This window comes from Symphalangus syndactylus, chromosome 5 (assembly GCF_028878055.3).
Source record: "Symphalangus syndactylus isolate Jambi chromosome 5, NHGRI_mSymSyn1-v2.1_pri, whole genome shotgun sequence".
NCBI lineage: Eukaryota > Metazoa > Chordata > Mammalia > Primates > Hylobatidae > Symphalangus > Symphalangus syndactylus.
This window is the reverse complement of record NC_072427.2, coordinates 43,588,848-43,606,004: the sequence shown is the minus strand read 5'-3', so window position 1 is coordinate 43,606,004 and position 17,157 is coordinate 43,588,848. Positions and strand designations below refer to the sequence as shown.

General features: G+C 40.8%; 1 protein-coding gene across 3 annotated transcripts in view; it reads left to right on the top strand.

Moving 5' to 3' along the window:
* Window positions 1–17,157, top strand: part of TLN2 (talin 2) — a 463,814-nt gene that overhangs the window by 270,176 nt on the left and 176,481 nt on the right. For all 3 annotated transcript variants that reach the window (XM_055278272.2, XM_055278269.2, XM_063638847.1), the window contains 2 exons: window positions 1,542–1,684; window positions 3,362–3,489. In XM_055278272.2, coding sequence (XP_055134247.1) covers window positions 1,542–1,684; window positions 3,362–3,489 — 271 coding nt within the window. The remainder of the gene's footprint in view (window positions 1–1,541; window positions 1,685–3,361; window positions 3,490–17,157) is intronic.

The following is a 17,157-nucleotide window of genomic DNA, read 5'->3' as shown; positions in this document are numbered from 1 at the left end:
TTCCTTAGATCCAGAGGCTTGAATAGATTTAAGTGTTTGTGTTTATTTTAATAAAGATGCTTTCTTCAGTGGTGATATGCACTTCCATGAGGAAGTGTTTCTGGTTTTCTTTTTTGGGGGGATGTTTAACATCCATCAGTGACCATTGCCTTAGACCCATTATTTCCTTCGGTGTTGAAAATAGTAATAGTGGGTTGGGTCTGGTGGCTCGTGCCTGTAATTCTAGCACTTTGGGAGGCTGAGGCGGGTGGATCACTTGAGGTCAGGAGTTTGAGACCAGCCTGACCAACATGGTGAAACCCTATCTCTGCTTAAAAATACAAAAATTAGCCGGGTGTGGCGGCACATGCCTGTAATCTCAGCTATGCGGGAGGCTGAGGCAGGAGAATCGCTTGAACCCAGGAGATGGAGGTTGCAGTGAACTGAGATTGTGCCACTGCACTCCAGCCTGGGTGACAGAGCGTGACTCTGCCTCAAAAAAAAAAAAAAAAAAAAAAAGTAATAGAATTCTGTTATTGGAAAGTCGTTTTCTACAGCTACACAGTTAATATATGGAAAAGCCAGCACGTAACCCCATGTGTCCCTAAAGCCCATGCTGTTTGCACCTTGCTGCCTGACCCTCCACTGAAAGGGTCTTAATTTATTATCCAGTCCACCTAGACTTCTTGGCCTCTTTCCTCCTTTCATTGTATTTGTTCTTGTGGCTGTATCGGGATGACATCATTATTGCCATTGTGTTTATTGATCTTCTGTGAGGCTCTCATTTCCTCTGACCCTTTCTGTGTTTTTTTTTTCTTTCTGCCTAATTTGATTTGCAGTTATATACTTCTTTCCAAGAGACTTTAGTAGAAAAATCCCAAGGGTTTATTATTATTTGCAAAATACTCTCCCAGGTACAGTGGGAGATGTGGGAGACACGTTTTGTGTACTCAAGTTGCTTATAATCTAGAGACACTGGTGATAAGGACTTAACCCATAATGTGTTTGAAGCCCAGAGAGGAGTGTTGGAGTGAGAGCTGTGAAAGTGTAGAGGAGAGTGATCGAATCCTGTACACATAGATGTGAAGACAGGGTTCTCAGAATGGCTGAGATTTAAGCTGGCCCATGGCACAGTTCTGCCAGCCCCCATTTAGTGTTGTCTCCGCTACTCCCTCCATACTTTCATTTTCTTCCTCTTTTCTACTTGAGGTCAGAGGTAACTTACTATGCTCAGAGCCTCTAAATCACTTTATTAGCTGAGACTGGAGTATCTGCCCTCCACTCTGCCACTGGAGAGGCAGCATATTATACATTCACTGTAGTGCTTTAGCTATAACTTTAGGAATGGCTGGGAATTTTCTCCCTCATTTCCATTTTGGCTGGTCCTTTGGTAGATGTGAAATTATTTTGCAAAGCTTAAAAACCACACTTCTAATATAAGAAGTAACTATAACTAAGTATCAGAGTTATAGAAATCTGCATCACACTGCTCTTTTGGTAAATTCCCTTTAGTTAAGAGGAAAAATAAACACAGTTCTCTTATATGTCTTGTTGTGTTGCAGTAAATTGGCTGGATCACAGCCGAACATTCAGAGAACAAGGAGTAGATGAAAACGAAACGTTGCTGCTTAGACGGAAGTTCTTTTACTCTGATCAGAATGTAGATTCGAGAGACCCTGTGCAGCTGAACTTGCTTTATGTTCAGGTACAGTATTTACTGCTCAGACACTGAGGTTGATGAGATTGCAGGAAGCTCCTGGCTGTGTCTTGTGGCGAGCAGGAGGGCGGCGCTGGCTTCTGCCACGTTTATGGCGTCGTTTCCAGCAGGCGCTGCTCGTGGGTTCCCTCGTGTTTGGTTGTGGTGCAGGTTGATATTCTGGATGAGCAGCTGACCATCCGGAGTAGGGCCTCCCTATGGCTTCCCAGATTGTGTCCTGGTAGCCAACACTGTGTCCCTCTCTGCCGGGCTTTGAGAGACAGTTGTATTTCACTTAACTGGCCCACCATTTCAAGTGTACTAAAGGTTTCTTAGCTGGCATCTTAGAATGCAAGAGAATATTGGTCAGAAAATCAGGACTTCTCATTAACTGGAAGATATCCTCTCAATAACCTTTCATGTCTTTACCCTTAACTAATTGTTAAAACTGACAAGTCATTTAACATGTCTGAGTTGCAGTTTCCCAGTATGTAAGATGTGGATTGCACTAGATTGTCCCTAAGGTTTCTTGTGGCTCAAGGAAAACATCATCCATCTTTGTCCTCTCCTACCAGCTTCCTTTCCTTCCCTCCCTCCCTTTCCTCTCCTTATTTATCCATCTGTCTGCCCATAGAAATAATGTAGGGGTTGGCAAACTACAGTCATGCCTTTTGCCTGTACTTGTGAATAAAGTTTTATTGGAACACAGTTTATGTATTCAAGTATTACATATTGATAAATCCCCTTAAGGGTTATGTAATTGTTACACATATCTTCTGTGGCTGTTCTCGCATTCTGGTGACAGAACTCAGTAGTTGTGACAGAGACTGTGTGGCCCAGGAGGTTTGAAATGTTTACTATTTGGCCTTTAGAGAAGTTTCCTGACCCGTGAGTTAGTGGACGGAAGGATGGCATGGAAAGAGGGCGGAGAGGAAAGATGTGGGGAGGCCAAAAGGAGAGAGATAGCAGGGAAGTGAAAAGATGCTTGTTGGCTTAAGGCTTAAGGCTTAGAGTGATAGCTTGGAGTGTCCATCTTAGGGTGATCTGGGGTTCATTTAGAGAAAGGAAAGGCAGAAGCGGGGCGGGGGAAGCAACAGCAGTGATGGATGGAGAACTGGGAGGAGGAGGAGTTCAGACACAACAAGCTCCCCATTTTAGGATGCATTCGCTTGTCATTTCCCCTGCTGTCTTGAGTATTGAGTTCTTGTCTGTATGTGTGTGTGTGCCTATCGCCTTTCTTTCTCTTCTTCTATTACATTGGTTTTTATCTGGGGATGGGGGTTGGGTTGATTTTACCTCTAGATATTTGATTAGCTAGCTTTATGATTTAGGATTGTAAAAAGTACACTGTATTTGTCTTTTGGCCTCTTTGAAGCTGATCATTTCATATGAGTTTCCTTTGCCTCTTTTTATAATCACTTCTGCCTTTCTGGACCGTCATCAAACTTTGCTTTTGCTGTACCGGACACCTCTAATGTTTTCCGTCTACAGGCCATTTTGGACAAAGGTTTGTTTTTGTTTTGCCTTAGTTTTCTCCCATGCGGTGATCATCCACTGTGTCCTGCACATGTCACCGTGGGTCGGCTGGCACTGTCCCCTGCTCCACTGGGCCATGGGAATGTGTCAGTGGAGAGAACGTGTCACTCCCCGAAGCCTCTGATGCTTTTCCTTCCTCTTGTGTTTCAGGCTCGGGATGACATCCTGAATGGCTCTCACCCTGTCTCCTTCGAGAAAGCTTGTGAGTTTGGTGGATTTCAAGCCCAGATACAATTTGGACCTCATGTGGAACATAAACACAAACCTGGATTTTTAGAGTAAATGACATTTTGTTTCTCTTTTTTCTCTTTTCTCCTGTCTTCTTTCTCTTTCACCTTTTTATTTTTGAGCTGGGTATCTAAGATCATACCCTAATTTCAATCAGTTGTGAGAATGCTAGCTTTTCTTCCATCGAGTAGATGACCAAATTTGCAGATTTTGGGGAAAGCGAGAGAAATTCAGAAGTTTTTCTTGCTGAATAGAAATTCAGTGATCTGTGTTCCTCTCCACCCTTTTTTTTCCTTCTACTTCGTCTTAGTGAAGAGGAAAGTAAAAAAATAAAAAACACTCCAGTAGGGCCAAGGTGTGAACGCCGATGGGGGGGTTGGGGGGAGGACATGAGCTTTCCTGTAGGATGTGCCAGTCAGCATGAGATGTGTCCAGTAGGCCATTCTTGGTATTCTGCATTCATTGTATTGTTTCAAGTGTATCGCAGGGAGAGGATAACGGAGAGGCTTCTTTGGCCCTTGACCCCAGTTTCACTTTGGTGGAAAGTAATTGGGACCAGAGTATGCCTTTGAGTAAGAAGAAAACTTAACTTTTCTTCTGGTGGCAGAGAATGCCTGGCCAATATGCTGTTTGGTCTAAACTGAGTTGTTAACCCCCCAAAAAGCAAACCTCTGCCCTTGGGTTAGTGAATCCCAGGGAGCCTTTACAAGGTGATGCCGTGTCCTGCAGTGTGCCACACATTGTGAGCCTGAGGCCGAGGATGGCTCTGAGCAGTTCCTGCCGCCTACTTAGTTCTGTATTCTCCAAATGAGTCATACTGCCGGGTGTTCCTCAGGGCCTGCTTTTACCCCAGCAGTCTGGCTTCCTTCCTCAGGAACCTCGGGAAGCTTCCCCTTCTGTTCCGCCACCTATCAAAGGCCATGTGCACAAGTTCCTTTAGCAGTTTCCACGTTCCCACCTTCTAGCCTCACAGCTGGCCCCTCAGATACAACTGATGTCATCAGCCTGAGGATTATGGCCACGGATATTCAGGAATAAACACCAAGAGCTAGTGAGGCCTTGGAGGAAACAACATTTTGTTTCTGTTTCTAGAGTGACTGGTGACAAATAGAAAAAGAAGGGAAGATTGATGAATAAAAAAAATGGAAATAAAACGTTTACCTATTTTTGGGCATTTGTAGCTGTGAATCTATGTCTCCTGGTAGGAAGGCGATCCAAATGTAGCCATTCACCGGGTTCCTATGTTGATGACGATGCCACCCTGGTCATTTTATTAGTGCACTTTCTCCATAGCCCGGGGACAACTAGTTCTCAGGACTCCCTTGTGAATTGAGAACATAGTATTTTATTTGATAGATATGGAAGAAGCAGGAGAGAGAGAAGTGGCTTATTCACAGTTACTTAAAGAGGTTCTCCGCAAATAGCTTCTGACTTCTAACACCGGGCTCTCATTTTCAAAGGCATTCTTACTTTCAGTGAAAGGCAAGTTGCCCCTTTCACTGGTCTCCCACTATGCAGCAAAGGTACTTAAAACTGGGATTACAAGGTGCTATGGTCTATTTCCTAGTATGATGGGTCGTACCAACCAAATCATCGTGAACGTTACTGTACAGCTGGCTGCCTGTGTCGAGATTACAAACTAATATCAAAGCATTGGTATTGGTCTTAAAATTATGTACTGCAGTTTGTGGTCCTGTTGAATGCTACACACTCACACTCCAGCAACAGTATTCTTCTCTTAATAATCTGAGACCACAAGAGTTAAGCAATTGCATTGAGTTTGTTTCTTTTTTTCTAAGATTATAATATCAAGTTTATGCCTGTAGTGGTACCTGTACCCTTATTTAGATTCCAAATTAAAATAAGGTGGTTTTGCCTGGTGGCAATTATTTTTCCTTATGAATTTGATTTACTTTTTAATTAGGCCAAAGTAGGTAATGAGGCATTTTTACTTAATGTAGATATTTAATTGTGTACATTATTGCTTATACCATGCAGGTAAAATTTCTTGAGGATATAAGTCCCTTCTTAATTAAAACAAAACAGTGAGGCCACATTTTGCTGATTTGCGAGTTGGATAGTCAGGTCCTGTTTTTGCCTGGGCTGTCCCTGGTGACTGGCTGGGCTCTCTTTTGAAGCCTTTATATCTTTACCATTCTAGCTTTCACATGTGCGATGTGCTTAAACAGTTTAGGGTTTTAAAATAATAATGAGAAGGTTGGACTTGTGATAGCCATGCTGAAGATGCAACCCCCAGAAATTTCAGTTACGTGGTTTCTGAGGCGGGTACATAGGGGTTATCTTTTAATTTTTTGAAAATTTGCTCAGCATTTTTGCTCAGAGTCGCAATATGGACATTTTTTATGAGATTCGCGTCGAACTTTCTTCAGACTCTCCAGTGATTTCTGGATTTGGTACTTTAGTGAAGGTACTCATTTAGAATAATGCAAATCATCAGAGCCTGAAAGATTTTCAGAGTTTTCAGGGATTTAAGGATTATTTAATATATCCATCTACTTTATTGATGGGGAGAATAAGTGCTAGAGAGAGACAGAGACAAGGCCCAGAACAGTCAAGTGCAGGGAGCCAGAGAAAAGCCAGTTCTGCTAGATTGAGTCTGATGTGCTTTATCTATATGACAGTTTTCCTCAGGTCACCTTCAGGGGGTCCTAAGAAGGGCCATTTTATTGGTGCATGAAGTAAAAACAACACATAATCTAGTAATCAGGTATTTGCTTTATGCTTTTCTGTGTTGAGAAAATGCTTGCAGAAAATATGCCATGTGATTTGGATTTTTGTACAAATGTGTGGGGTTCATGTGAAATTTTGTTACCTATATGTGAGCCTGGTGTTTTTCTTTAACTCATTGAGGACTTGCAGATGTGTTTTATTGTGCCAGGTAAAGGGAAGATACAAGGGAGATATTATATACTAATTCCTTGCTGTTTTTGAATCTACAGTCTGTGTGGCAGATAAGTATATGAAATGGTTATTATGCAGAACCAAAACTTGGCTCTGATCATTTCAACAAAGTCCAACTTGTTAACTGTATTTTAAGTGCAGGATGGTCTATTCAGGAAGTAGACTATGGAGACTACTATGGATTGTTTCTAAAAAAGTGGGAAGGGTATCATGCAAGACGCAATGTTGATTACAGAAATTGACAAAGTAGAAGGTCAATCTAAAGAAGAATTGACTTAAAACGGCAACAACAAAACATAATCATGACTAATTTCTAAATGCTTAAAAACACTGTGGAAAACTTTAAGAAGTGGTCATAGTAAAAGCCTTCTATATTTTATTGAAGAAGATGAGAGTTACTGGTAAACTTCAGATCTTAAATCAAGTATACATGACAAAATTGAAAGTGACTCTGGGTGACAGAGAATGTTAGTACACTATTTTTTCAACATTGTGCCGTGTTTGGAATTTTTCATAAGAAAATTGTTGGGAAAAAATTGAAGATAGCCTAAGAGAATATAGATAGACTGTATATGGAAATAATGAAAGAAACCAGACTTCACAAGTTCTTTAATAAAGTTTTAATTACTGGTCAAAACAAACAAATAATCTGTATAGCTTTCAAGCCAGTAGGGGTAGGAGGGAAGAAATGCAGATAGCTTGACTGTTAAAATAGGAGATGTGCAGGGCGGCTTATGGAAACAAAGTGAAAAGAAGGTGTGGAATAAGATATGGTAAACACTTTTAAATATATTAGACATCATACCAAATGTAAGTAAATGAAATGCAGCAATAAACAGAGATTCTCATTGAATGGCATTTTGTTGTAAGTCCAGGTCTATACTATCTCTAAAAGACACACTTTTAGACAAAGAACAGAGAGAATGACAGAGAAAAGTTTAAATGCATTGAAACTGGTAAACCAGGAAATTTCTACTTAAATCAAAATGTAGCTGCTGGAGCAGCTACATTTGGTGTTACACAAAATAGACTCTAAGGCAAACAAAGCATAAGTCGAGATAAAGAAGATTATAAAGATAGAAGGACTAACTTATCAAGATACTAAATAATTGTGAACCTGTATATGTGCCTAACACTGCCTTAAATGTATATAAAGGAAAAATAGACTGTATTGCAAAAATTTCAGATATGCAATTTTAGTGAAGTAATTTAACATACTTCCCTCAGTGAATGATTAGTAGAACAAGATAAAAATAGAAGAAATAAGATATTTAAAAGAAAGTAATGAAATAGAAACCACAGAGAATCAATAAAACCAAAAGCTGGTTCTTTAAAAAACTTAATAAACCTTGGGTAAATTTGATCAAGAAAAACAAAAGAAGAAAAAGGCAAAATAAGGTGAAGAGATGTTAAAAAGCAGTTGAGAATGTGATAAACTAGGAAAATTTAGAAAAAATGGATAATTAGAAAATTGAAATAAATCTACAATCTTGAAAGAAATTGACTTATCAGTTTAAAAGATACCAATCAAAAAACAACAAACACTAGGCCCAGGTTATTTCAGAAAATAAACAAGTAAAGCTCCTCACCTTAATTTGAAACTAGCAGAACTGTAATACCAAAATGAATACAGACAGTAGAAAGCGTTTAAATTGAATATAGATGTCTTCCTCATAAAAGTTAATCAAATATTAACTAAGTCCAACATGACATGTGCGTGTGTAAGTGCAAGTTATAACTAAATAGTGTTTCTTTAAAGGAGGCAAAATTCATTTAACAAACAATTTGTTGAGTGCCTTCTATGTGGTACACACTAGACACTGGAGATACAGCAGTGAAAAACACAGTCAAACATTTCTGCCCTCGTGGAACTTAAATTCTAGTGCGGAAAGGAAGATGATAACTAATAAGCAAGTAAAATACATAATATATTAATGATGATGAATGCCAAGATAAAAAGGCAGAAAGGGGGAATAGGGAGTTGGTGTATTTTAGGGATTGAGAGAGTTTTTTTTTTTTTTTTTTTTTTTTTGAGACGGAGTCTCGCTCTGTCGCCCAGGCTGGAGTGCAGTGGCATGATCTCGGCTCACTGCAAGCTCTGCCTCCCGGGTTCACTCCATTCTCCTGCCTCAGTCTCCCGAGTAACAGGGACTACAGGTGCCCACCACCACGCCCGGCTAATTTTTTGTATTTTTAGTAGAGACGGCGTTTCACCGTGTTAGCCAGGATGGTCTCCATCTCCTGATCCTCCTGCCTCGGCCTCCCACAGTGCTGGAATTACAGGCTTCAGCCACAGCACCGGGCCTTGAGAGAGAATTTGACATTTTAGAATGGATTACCAAGAGACACATCTTCACAGTAGAAAATGTGTTTATATAGTTTACCATGTTCGATTTTTTTTAAAAGACTATGATTGTCTTAATTACTGGAGAGAATTTCGTAAAATAAAATAATCTTGATGACAAAAAGAAAAACTTCATGGCATGCCAGAAATTCATGAAAACCTTCTTAGTCTAAACAAGTATGATAATTAATAGTTTAATATTAATTCCCTTTAATGTCCAGAAGGATGCCTGCTATCAGTGCTTCTTATCAACACGATACTAAATATCCTAATGAGTGCAATAAGGAAAGAAAAAGAGCTAAACCATATCAGGATTGGATAAACTGTCATTGGTTGCAGGTGATAGGATTATCTACATAGATAATCAGTCAGTCTATAGAGAACCTTACTAGAATTAACAAGACTTTTAAGCGTGGTCTTTAGGAACAAAAAAAAAATCAACATATAATAGCAAATAATATTCCCATACAAATCAACAAAGAGGAAATATAATTGAAAAAAGGGAGTTACCTTTTATAGTAGTTACAAAAAGTATAATTTACCTAAGAAGACAGCTTTCCAATGATCTCCAAGATCTCACCAATAAAATGATAAACGTTTATTGAAGAGCATAAAAGGAAGTCTGAGTAAATGCTATGTTATTGCTGTGTTAATGGGTAGGAAGACTTGTATCAGGTAAAGTACTTCTACCCAAACTTACAGATTCAGTTCAATTCCAGTCACTTACGTAATAATGAGAAAACTTTTTCTTAAAATAGACATCTCAATAAAGCTGTTAAAAATTAATATGAACTAGTCAAGGCTCAAGAATGGTAAAGGCTAATTGAAGATATATGAAGGACTCATACAACTACCACAATTTTTATAAAGGTAAAGTAATTAAAACACTACATTAGTATCATAAGGTGATATAGTAATTCAAAAGATTGATAAATTTGCCTTTATTAAAATTAAAATATCTTATTAGGAAAAGACCTCATGAAAAATAAAGCTCCAAACTGGAAAAAGAAATTTGCGTATTTGCAATGCATACTCCAAGATCAGACTAATATCCAGAAGATGCTAAAAAAGAAAAAAAAATCTAAGAAAAAGATCACCCAGGATATCAGTACGTACTTTAAAGAGAAGGAAATGTAGTTGACTTATAAAGACATGAAAAGATGTTTAACTTAGTAAATGATTCAGAAAATGCAAAATCAAAAGGGACAGAGCATTTCATGTCTCTCAGATGGGCATACATTTAAATGTGTGAAGACACCAAGGTTCTTTATAGAGGAAACAAGGTATTTCAGAATATGAATCTTTGTATTTAAAAATATATACACAAAGAGAAACCGGATGTATTATTGTTTATAGACACAAGGAGATATAGGAAGATATTAAAATATCTGTGGAAACTAACTTCAAAAAAGTGACGGCTGGGCACGGTGGCCCATGCCTGTAATCCCAGCACTTTGGGAGGCCAAGGCAGGTGGATCACTTGAGGTCAGGAGTTCGAGACCAGCCTGACCAACATGGAGAAACCCTGTCTCTACTACAGATACAAAATTAGCTGGGCGTGGTGGTGCATACCTGTAATCCCAGCTACTCGGGAGGCTGAGGCACGAGAATCACTTGAACCTGGGAGGCGAAGGTTGCAGTGAGCTGAGATTGCACCATTGCACTCCAGCCTGGGCAACAAGGGGGAAACTGTCTCAAAAAAAAAAAAAAAGTGGCTACCTAATAAAGAAAGGATATGGGATTTCCACTAATTCTGTAATCTCTACTTTAATAACAGAAGAGAAGTAGCAATCATAAAGCAGATATGACAACATGTCAACATGTATTTCTCCTTGGCGGTAGGTATATACGTTATAAGGCATATACTTTTCTATAATTTCAAATGTTTCACACTTAACTTTTTTTTGTTGTTGTTGTTGTTGAGACAAGGTGTCAGTCTGTCACCCAGGCTGGAGTGCAGTGGCGCCATCTCAGCCTCCACCTCTCTGGTGCAAGCAGTCCCCTCACCTTAGCCTCTCAAGTAGCTGGGGCTTCAGGCATGTACCATCATGCCCAGCTAACTTTTGTATGGGGTCCCAGTTTGGTGCCCAAGCTGGTCTCGAACTCCTGGGTTCAAGTGATCCACCCTCTTCAGCCTCCCAAAGTGCTGGGATTACAGGCTTGAGACAGCACACCCAGCTCACTTAACTTTTTCTTTTTCTTTCTTTTTTTTTTTTTTTTTTTTTTTTTTTTTTTGAGACAGAGTCTCGCTCTGTCGCCTGGGCTGGAGTGCAATAGCGCTATCTCAGCTCACTGCAAGCTCCGCCCCCCGGGTTCATGCCATTCTCCTGCCTCAGCCTCCCAAGTAGCTGGGACTACAGGCGCCCGCCACCACGCCTGGCTAATTTTTTGTATTTTTAGTAGAGACGGGTTTCACCTTGTTAGCCAGGATAGTCTCGATCTCCTGACCTCGTGATCTGCCCGCCTCGGCCTCCCAAAGTGCTGGGATTACAGGCGTGAGCCACCGCACCCGGCCAACATTTTTTTTTTAAAAAAGATGTTTGCAGTAGTCTGGGCTTGAAGTGATAAAACTTATATTCACCAAAGTTGGATATTTAACACGTGGCAAAGGCAAAAGTAATAGGCCCTGGAGGCCAGACGGAAAGGTTCCATGACTCTGCATGTTATGGGAAGAAATGGTCCAAGGGCTGAGTGTGGGCAGGCAGGTCACAGGCTTAGGAAACCTCTCTCATCCTTGACTCTCACAGCCCCCCTTCCTGTTTGGGAATTCCTTGGAAGTATTTTACTGAGAAAACAAAGCGACCCAGGGTATGAATCTTTGTTGAGAAAGAATTCACAGTGGACTTGGAAATTTTCCCCCACAAACTCAAGATAATTCTACTGTCAACAAGCAAAGCTTTTGCCCCAGTAGGAGGTCTGAAGCCAGTTTTTCACTTGGCCTCTGTTCAAACACATATTCCTCCTTTGGAGTTGGTCATCTGTGTGTGCTTTTGTCAGAATAATTTGGCCCTTGATTCTCTGTTTTCAAACTAACCAGAAAGCTGGCATTTCAACCTTTGTTTTCATCAGCTCTCTTACATTATATTCTTCACCACCATCCTCCCACTAAATTAAAAGTAAAGTGCAATAAAAAGCCACTTGCGTACTTCCTCCCTGTGAACTTCTGCCTTGTGTTTCTGACAGCCCACAGCTCTCCTATCCTCTCAGTTTTGGGAGGTAGTGACCATTCAATAGTGTCTGTACTGTTTCATCCTAGCTGTCTTCTGAGGTTGGTGCCTATCTCCCTAACTACTTTCAAACCAGGAACCACTGAGGGTATCCAGCGCTGAGCTGTCTCTGAGTTCCTGGGCAGTGGCATGTCCTTATATTAAAGGACATTTGGATTGGTTCCGGATGACAGAACTGCTGTGTGACCAAGATAGGTCTTCAAATCCAGTTCTTATGTTTCTACCATGCTGCTGTGGTTTGAATGTGTTCGCTCCAAAATTTGGGTGTTGCCAATGTGATAGCGCTAAGAGGTGGGGCCTCAAGACATGATTAGGTCATGAGGGCTTTTCCCTCGTGACTGGGATTAAGGCCCTTAGAAAAGAGGCTTCACGCAGCATTCAGCTAGCTTGCTGTTCTGCTCCTTTGCCTTGTGAGGACACAGGCTTTCTCTCCTCTCCAGAGCATGCCACCCATACCAAACAGCTGAACCTGCCAGTGCCTTCACCTTGGACTTCCCAGCCTCCAGACCTGTACAGAAATAAATTTTCTGTTCTTTATAATTGAATTATAAATTATAGAATTAAGTATAATTGAATATAATTAAAAGACTGGTCATTACCCAGTCTGTGGTGTTCTTTTGCAGCAGCACAAACTGACAAGCTGTTTTCCGTTTCCACTTTTTCTTGCCACTCTAAGCGTTTCCCAGCTCACTCAGTGCCTCCCTCCACCTGTATTATCACCTCACTTAACCAGAACTTAACTGCTACTCTCAGTTGCAGACATTTTGACCTTTGAGTCTGGATTCAAATCCAAGTGTGTCTGAATCTGTAATCTGAGCTTTCAGCCCACTGTGTCAGTGGTTCTCCAACTTCATCTGATCAGAATTATCTAAAGGGCTCGTGGGCCTCACCCCCAGAGCCTATTATCCACCAGGTGTGGGGTGAAGCCTGAACACTGGCATTTCTTTTCTTTTTTTTTTTTTTTTTTTTTTTGAGACGGAGTCTCGCTCTGTCGCCCAGGCTGGAGTGCAGTGGCGCGATCTCGGCTCACTGCAAGCTCCGCCTTCCGGGTTCACGCCATTCTCCTGCCTCGGGCTCCCAAGTAGCTGGGACTACAGTAGATACGGGGTTTCACCATGTTAGCCAAGATGATCTCGATCTCCTGACCTCGTGATCCACCCACGTTGGCCTCCCAAAGTGCTGGGATTACAGGCGTGAGCCACCGCATCTGTTGAACACTGGCATTTCTGTCACATTCCTAAGTGCTGCTGGTCCTGAGGCCACACTCTGAGAAGTGTACGTGAAACCAGATTTGACATGTTGTTGTTAATCATTTGGTGATTCAACATCACGGTTGGAGTTAGGATCCTGGGTGTTCCAGCATCCTTTGGGTGATGCTGTCCCTTTCGTACCTCCACCATCCCTCCCCTCCGTTCCTCCACCCTGTGCTGAGTGGACACTCTGCTGCTTTGTTTTTATGTTCATATGGATTCTCTCCGCTCTCACAAATGAGAAGACATCCCTTGTCTTCGTATGAGCGATAACACTCAGGTTTGACGCCTCTGCTTTTTAAGTGATAAAAACCAACTTAGAGAAACGGTGACTTCCCTGTGGTCATGCAGTGACTTGTTGGCAGCCCTGGAACAGATAAGAGGCAGTTCACGTTTCCCCAAATCATAGCTGCCTCCCTGTGTACTTGTAACTTACGGCCAGACTAGGAAACATCTTTGGAACTTCTCTTTTGGAATTACGTGTAGAGGCAGCTTAAATTTTACATAAGAAAATGAGATTTGATCATGTACACACAATGAAATAATATTTAGCCTTAACAATGGAGATACTGCCATTTGTGACAACATGGATGGACCTAGAGGACATTATTATGTCCTCTGAAATAAGCCACACACAGAAATGAAAATACTGTGTGATCTCACTCATGTGGAACCTTAAAACATAACAAAGAACTCAAATACATAGAAAAAAGAGTAGGAAAGTGGTTACTGAGTGGGGGGAAATGGGGAGATAGTGGTCAAAGGGTACACAGGCTCAGTTACATAGGATAAATAAGTCTAGAGGCCTAATGTTCCTTATGTACAGTGTGAGGGCTATAGTTGATAGTATTGTATACTGGAAATTTACAAAGTAAATTTTAGGTAGTTTTACCACACACAGAAAAACTGAGATGATGGTTACATTAATTTGCTTGATTGTAGAAATTCTTTCACTATGTATATTATATGAAAACATCATGTTGTATACTTTAAATATATACAATAAAATAACAAAATTGCAACTCATCCTTCAAAAAGTAGAAAATGAAGTTTTTGTGACATCTGTATTTTTGAATTCAGATCCTGCTCCCCTAAATGTGTTAAATTCCCCTTCCCTGATTCCACCGGCTTCTGGGCATTTCTGAAAAACTCAATGGCCACCACGTGGTCTTCATTATCGTATTCTGATTATTATTTTATTTCACAGGGTCTGAAATACTGATCACGTGGGATGTTGTTTGCCTACAGGGTAACTTGGAGGGGTCAGGGTGTGTAGTGGCCCAGAGCATGGTCCCCAGTGCCCACGGATGAGACAGCGTGTGGGCTGTGACCCTGGGCGACTTAGCATCGCGGAGCCTCGGAGTCTGTGTGTAGAATGGGGTCTTTGCTTCCCACGTCTTTGTCAGTACTCAGTTAATCTGTTAGTGCTCATAAAGCACCTGAAACAGGGTTTGGCCTTCAGTAAATGGCAGCTGTTTTAATTGTAGAAACTCTCAACCTGGTTTGGACTATTAGTTGGATAATCCAAAAAGTTGTTTAAAATGTAGAATCATAACAGGTGACATCTACCACTTGAAACCCATTATTCTAACTTTGAACTTACACATTTGTTGCTATTGTTTTGATGTAGGGCCAAGGGTTTTTCTTGTGTGAGTCTCCTGATTGGATTTCTACAGTGTCTTGCATGAACCATGCATAATGCATCATCTGTGAAGGAATTTAAAGACAACTATGAAGCAATCTGAGGACAGAATATCTTTAGATTTCCATGATTTTTTTCCTTTTCAGTATTTGACAGTTATCTACATGTCATTTAATACATTTTATAACTATTACCCTTAGGAAGAATGCAGTAGCTCAATTTTTATACTATTTCAGCAGCTCATGGGCTATGTCAGTGTATCATATAATCATGTGCTCTCCAGCCAGCTGCAACAAATTGGAGAACAAATACAGTGGACTTGACCAGAGCAGAAGTCAGGGTTTGTGAGAGAGGAGTCTGTTGGCTGCAAACTTTGAACCTCTCATGGATCTTACTGAGTCTGTTAGAGATTAGTGTACTAACTTTACTGGAATAGAGGATGTGTTATTATGACTGCATTCAGAAAGGGCCATGCTTAAAAGGCTGGCAGTAGGGTTTGGTGGAGAAGTGAGTTCTCAATGCAGTTTGTAGATGGCTGCCCTTTTAAGGTGAGAACATTTAAGGAGACAGTGGGAGGGATTTTGCTTGACCAGAACTTGCTTAATTAGGAAAATTTCCGATCAGGTTTGACAGTCTGATTTTTCTCCGACAAGGCTGACAGATTGCACTTGTATACATGTCCCAGATGTTAGGAGCCTTCCACACTCAGGTTTGGTAAAATCACAGCAACAACTGAGCTGGAACTACTGCGCTGCTGGCTGGCAGGCCTTGATGACATCCTGCCTGCCCCCTCCTGCTTTGTGCTGACATGGCACGCATGGCTGATTTACTGGGGAAAATACACGCCACACACATGCACACACTATTCATATCTTAAAATGGTTTTTAAACTCCCCACAAACCAATTCTTGAGACCTCAGGGGTAACACTTCTAGGGCACCTTCTGATGTTGTTTTCAGTAACTCCTGAAGACTGCATAGGAGGCAGATTCAGATGGGCTGGTTTGGCGGAGTTTGAAAGAAGGGAGCTTGCTGCAGTACAGGACTTTCTTGCCAGTGATGGTCAGCATATTCTACCCCTGCTGGTCCCCTGGACACCACCATCTGGTATTCTTCTAGTGACAGCCATTGCTCTGAGAGGGCTTGACGTGGAGCCCTTTTTGGGTGCTTTTGTTAACCTTAACCTCTGTTGCTGATGGAGGAGCCAATGCCTAGAGGCTGGCAGCAACGGTTCTCTCATGATGCCACTTCCTTATTTTAAATGGGCCCCTGGAGAAAGCCTGAAGCAGCTGTGTGTTCAGGTGGACCCACTCTTGTTCTGGGAGGTCAGAGGCTCTCTGCTACTTACTTACAAGTCCTGTGCCTTCAGCTAATTCTTTACCTCTCTGAAACTCAGCTTCCTCTTTTGTGATGTTGGTGCCGTCCGGCTCTCTCTGAATCATTCATTTTTGCCCATGAAGTTGCTTAATGATAATTTTAATATCTAAACTGCTGCAGATTAGATATTTCTTAGATCCCTCCTTCTGACGAACTTGGAATCTCTCTTTTTTTCTTATTAGTGAAATCATACAACTTTTCCTTTGTGACTGGCTTCTTTCCCTTAGCACAGTGTTTCCATGTTGTAGCATATTTCAGTACTTCCTTTAGATCCAAATGATGTTCCATTGTGTGGAGAAACCACATTTTATCCATTAGTTGATGGGCTTTTGAGTTATTTTCATCTTTTGGCTATCATTAATAATGCTGCTGTGAACGTTTGTGTACAAGTTTTTGTGTGGAAGTGTTCTCATTTTTTTTCTGGGCATATGTCAAGGAGCAGAATTGCTGCATAATATTTTAAGGAACTACCAAACTTTTTTACAGCAGCTGTACCATTGTACATTCCCACCAGCAGTGTATGAGGGTTCCAGTTTCTCTATGCCTTTGCCAACACTTGCTGTTGTCCATCTTTTTTATTGTAGCCATCCTCGCGGGTATGTATTGGTATCACATTGTGGTTTTTCTTTGCATTTCCCTGGTGGCTAATAATGTTGAACATACTTTCATGTGCCTATTGGCCATTTGTATCTCTTCTTTGGAGAAATGACTGTTCATGTCCTCTGCCCGTTTTTAATTGGGTGTTTGTCTTTTCATTATCAGTTAAAGGTTTTTTATATGTTCTGTACATATTGTAATTTCCTTGTATATAATTTGCAAATATTTTCCCCCATTCTGTGGATTGTATTTTCACTTTCTGGATGGTGGTATCTGCAATTTAAAAGTTTATAATTTTGAAATAGTCCATTTTATTTTTTTTTCTTTTACTACATGTGCTTTTGGTATTGTATCTAAAAA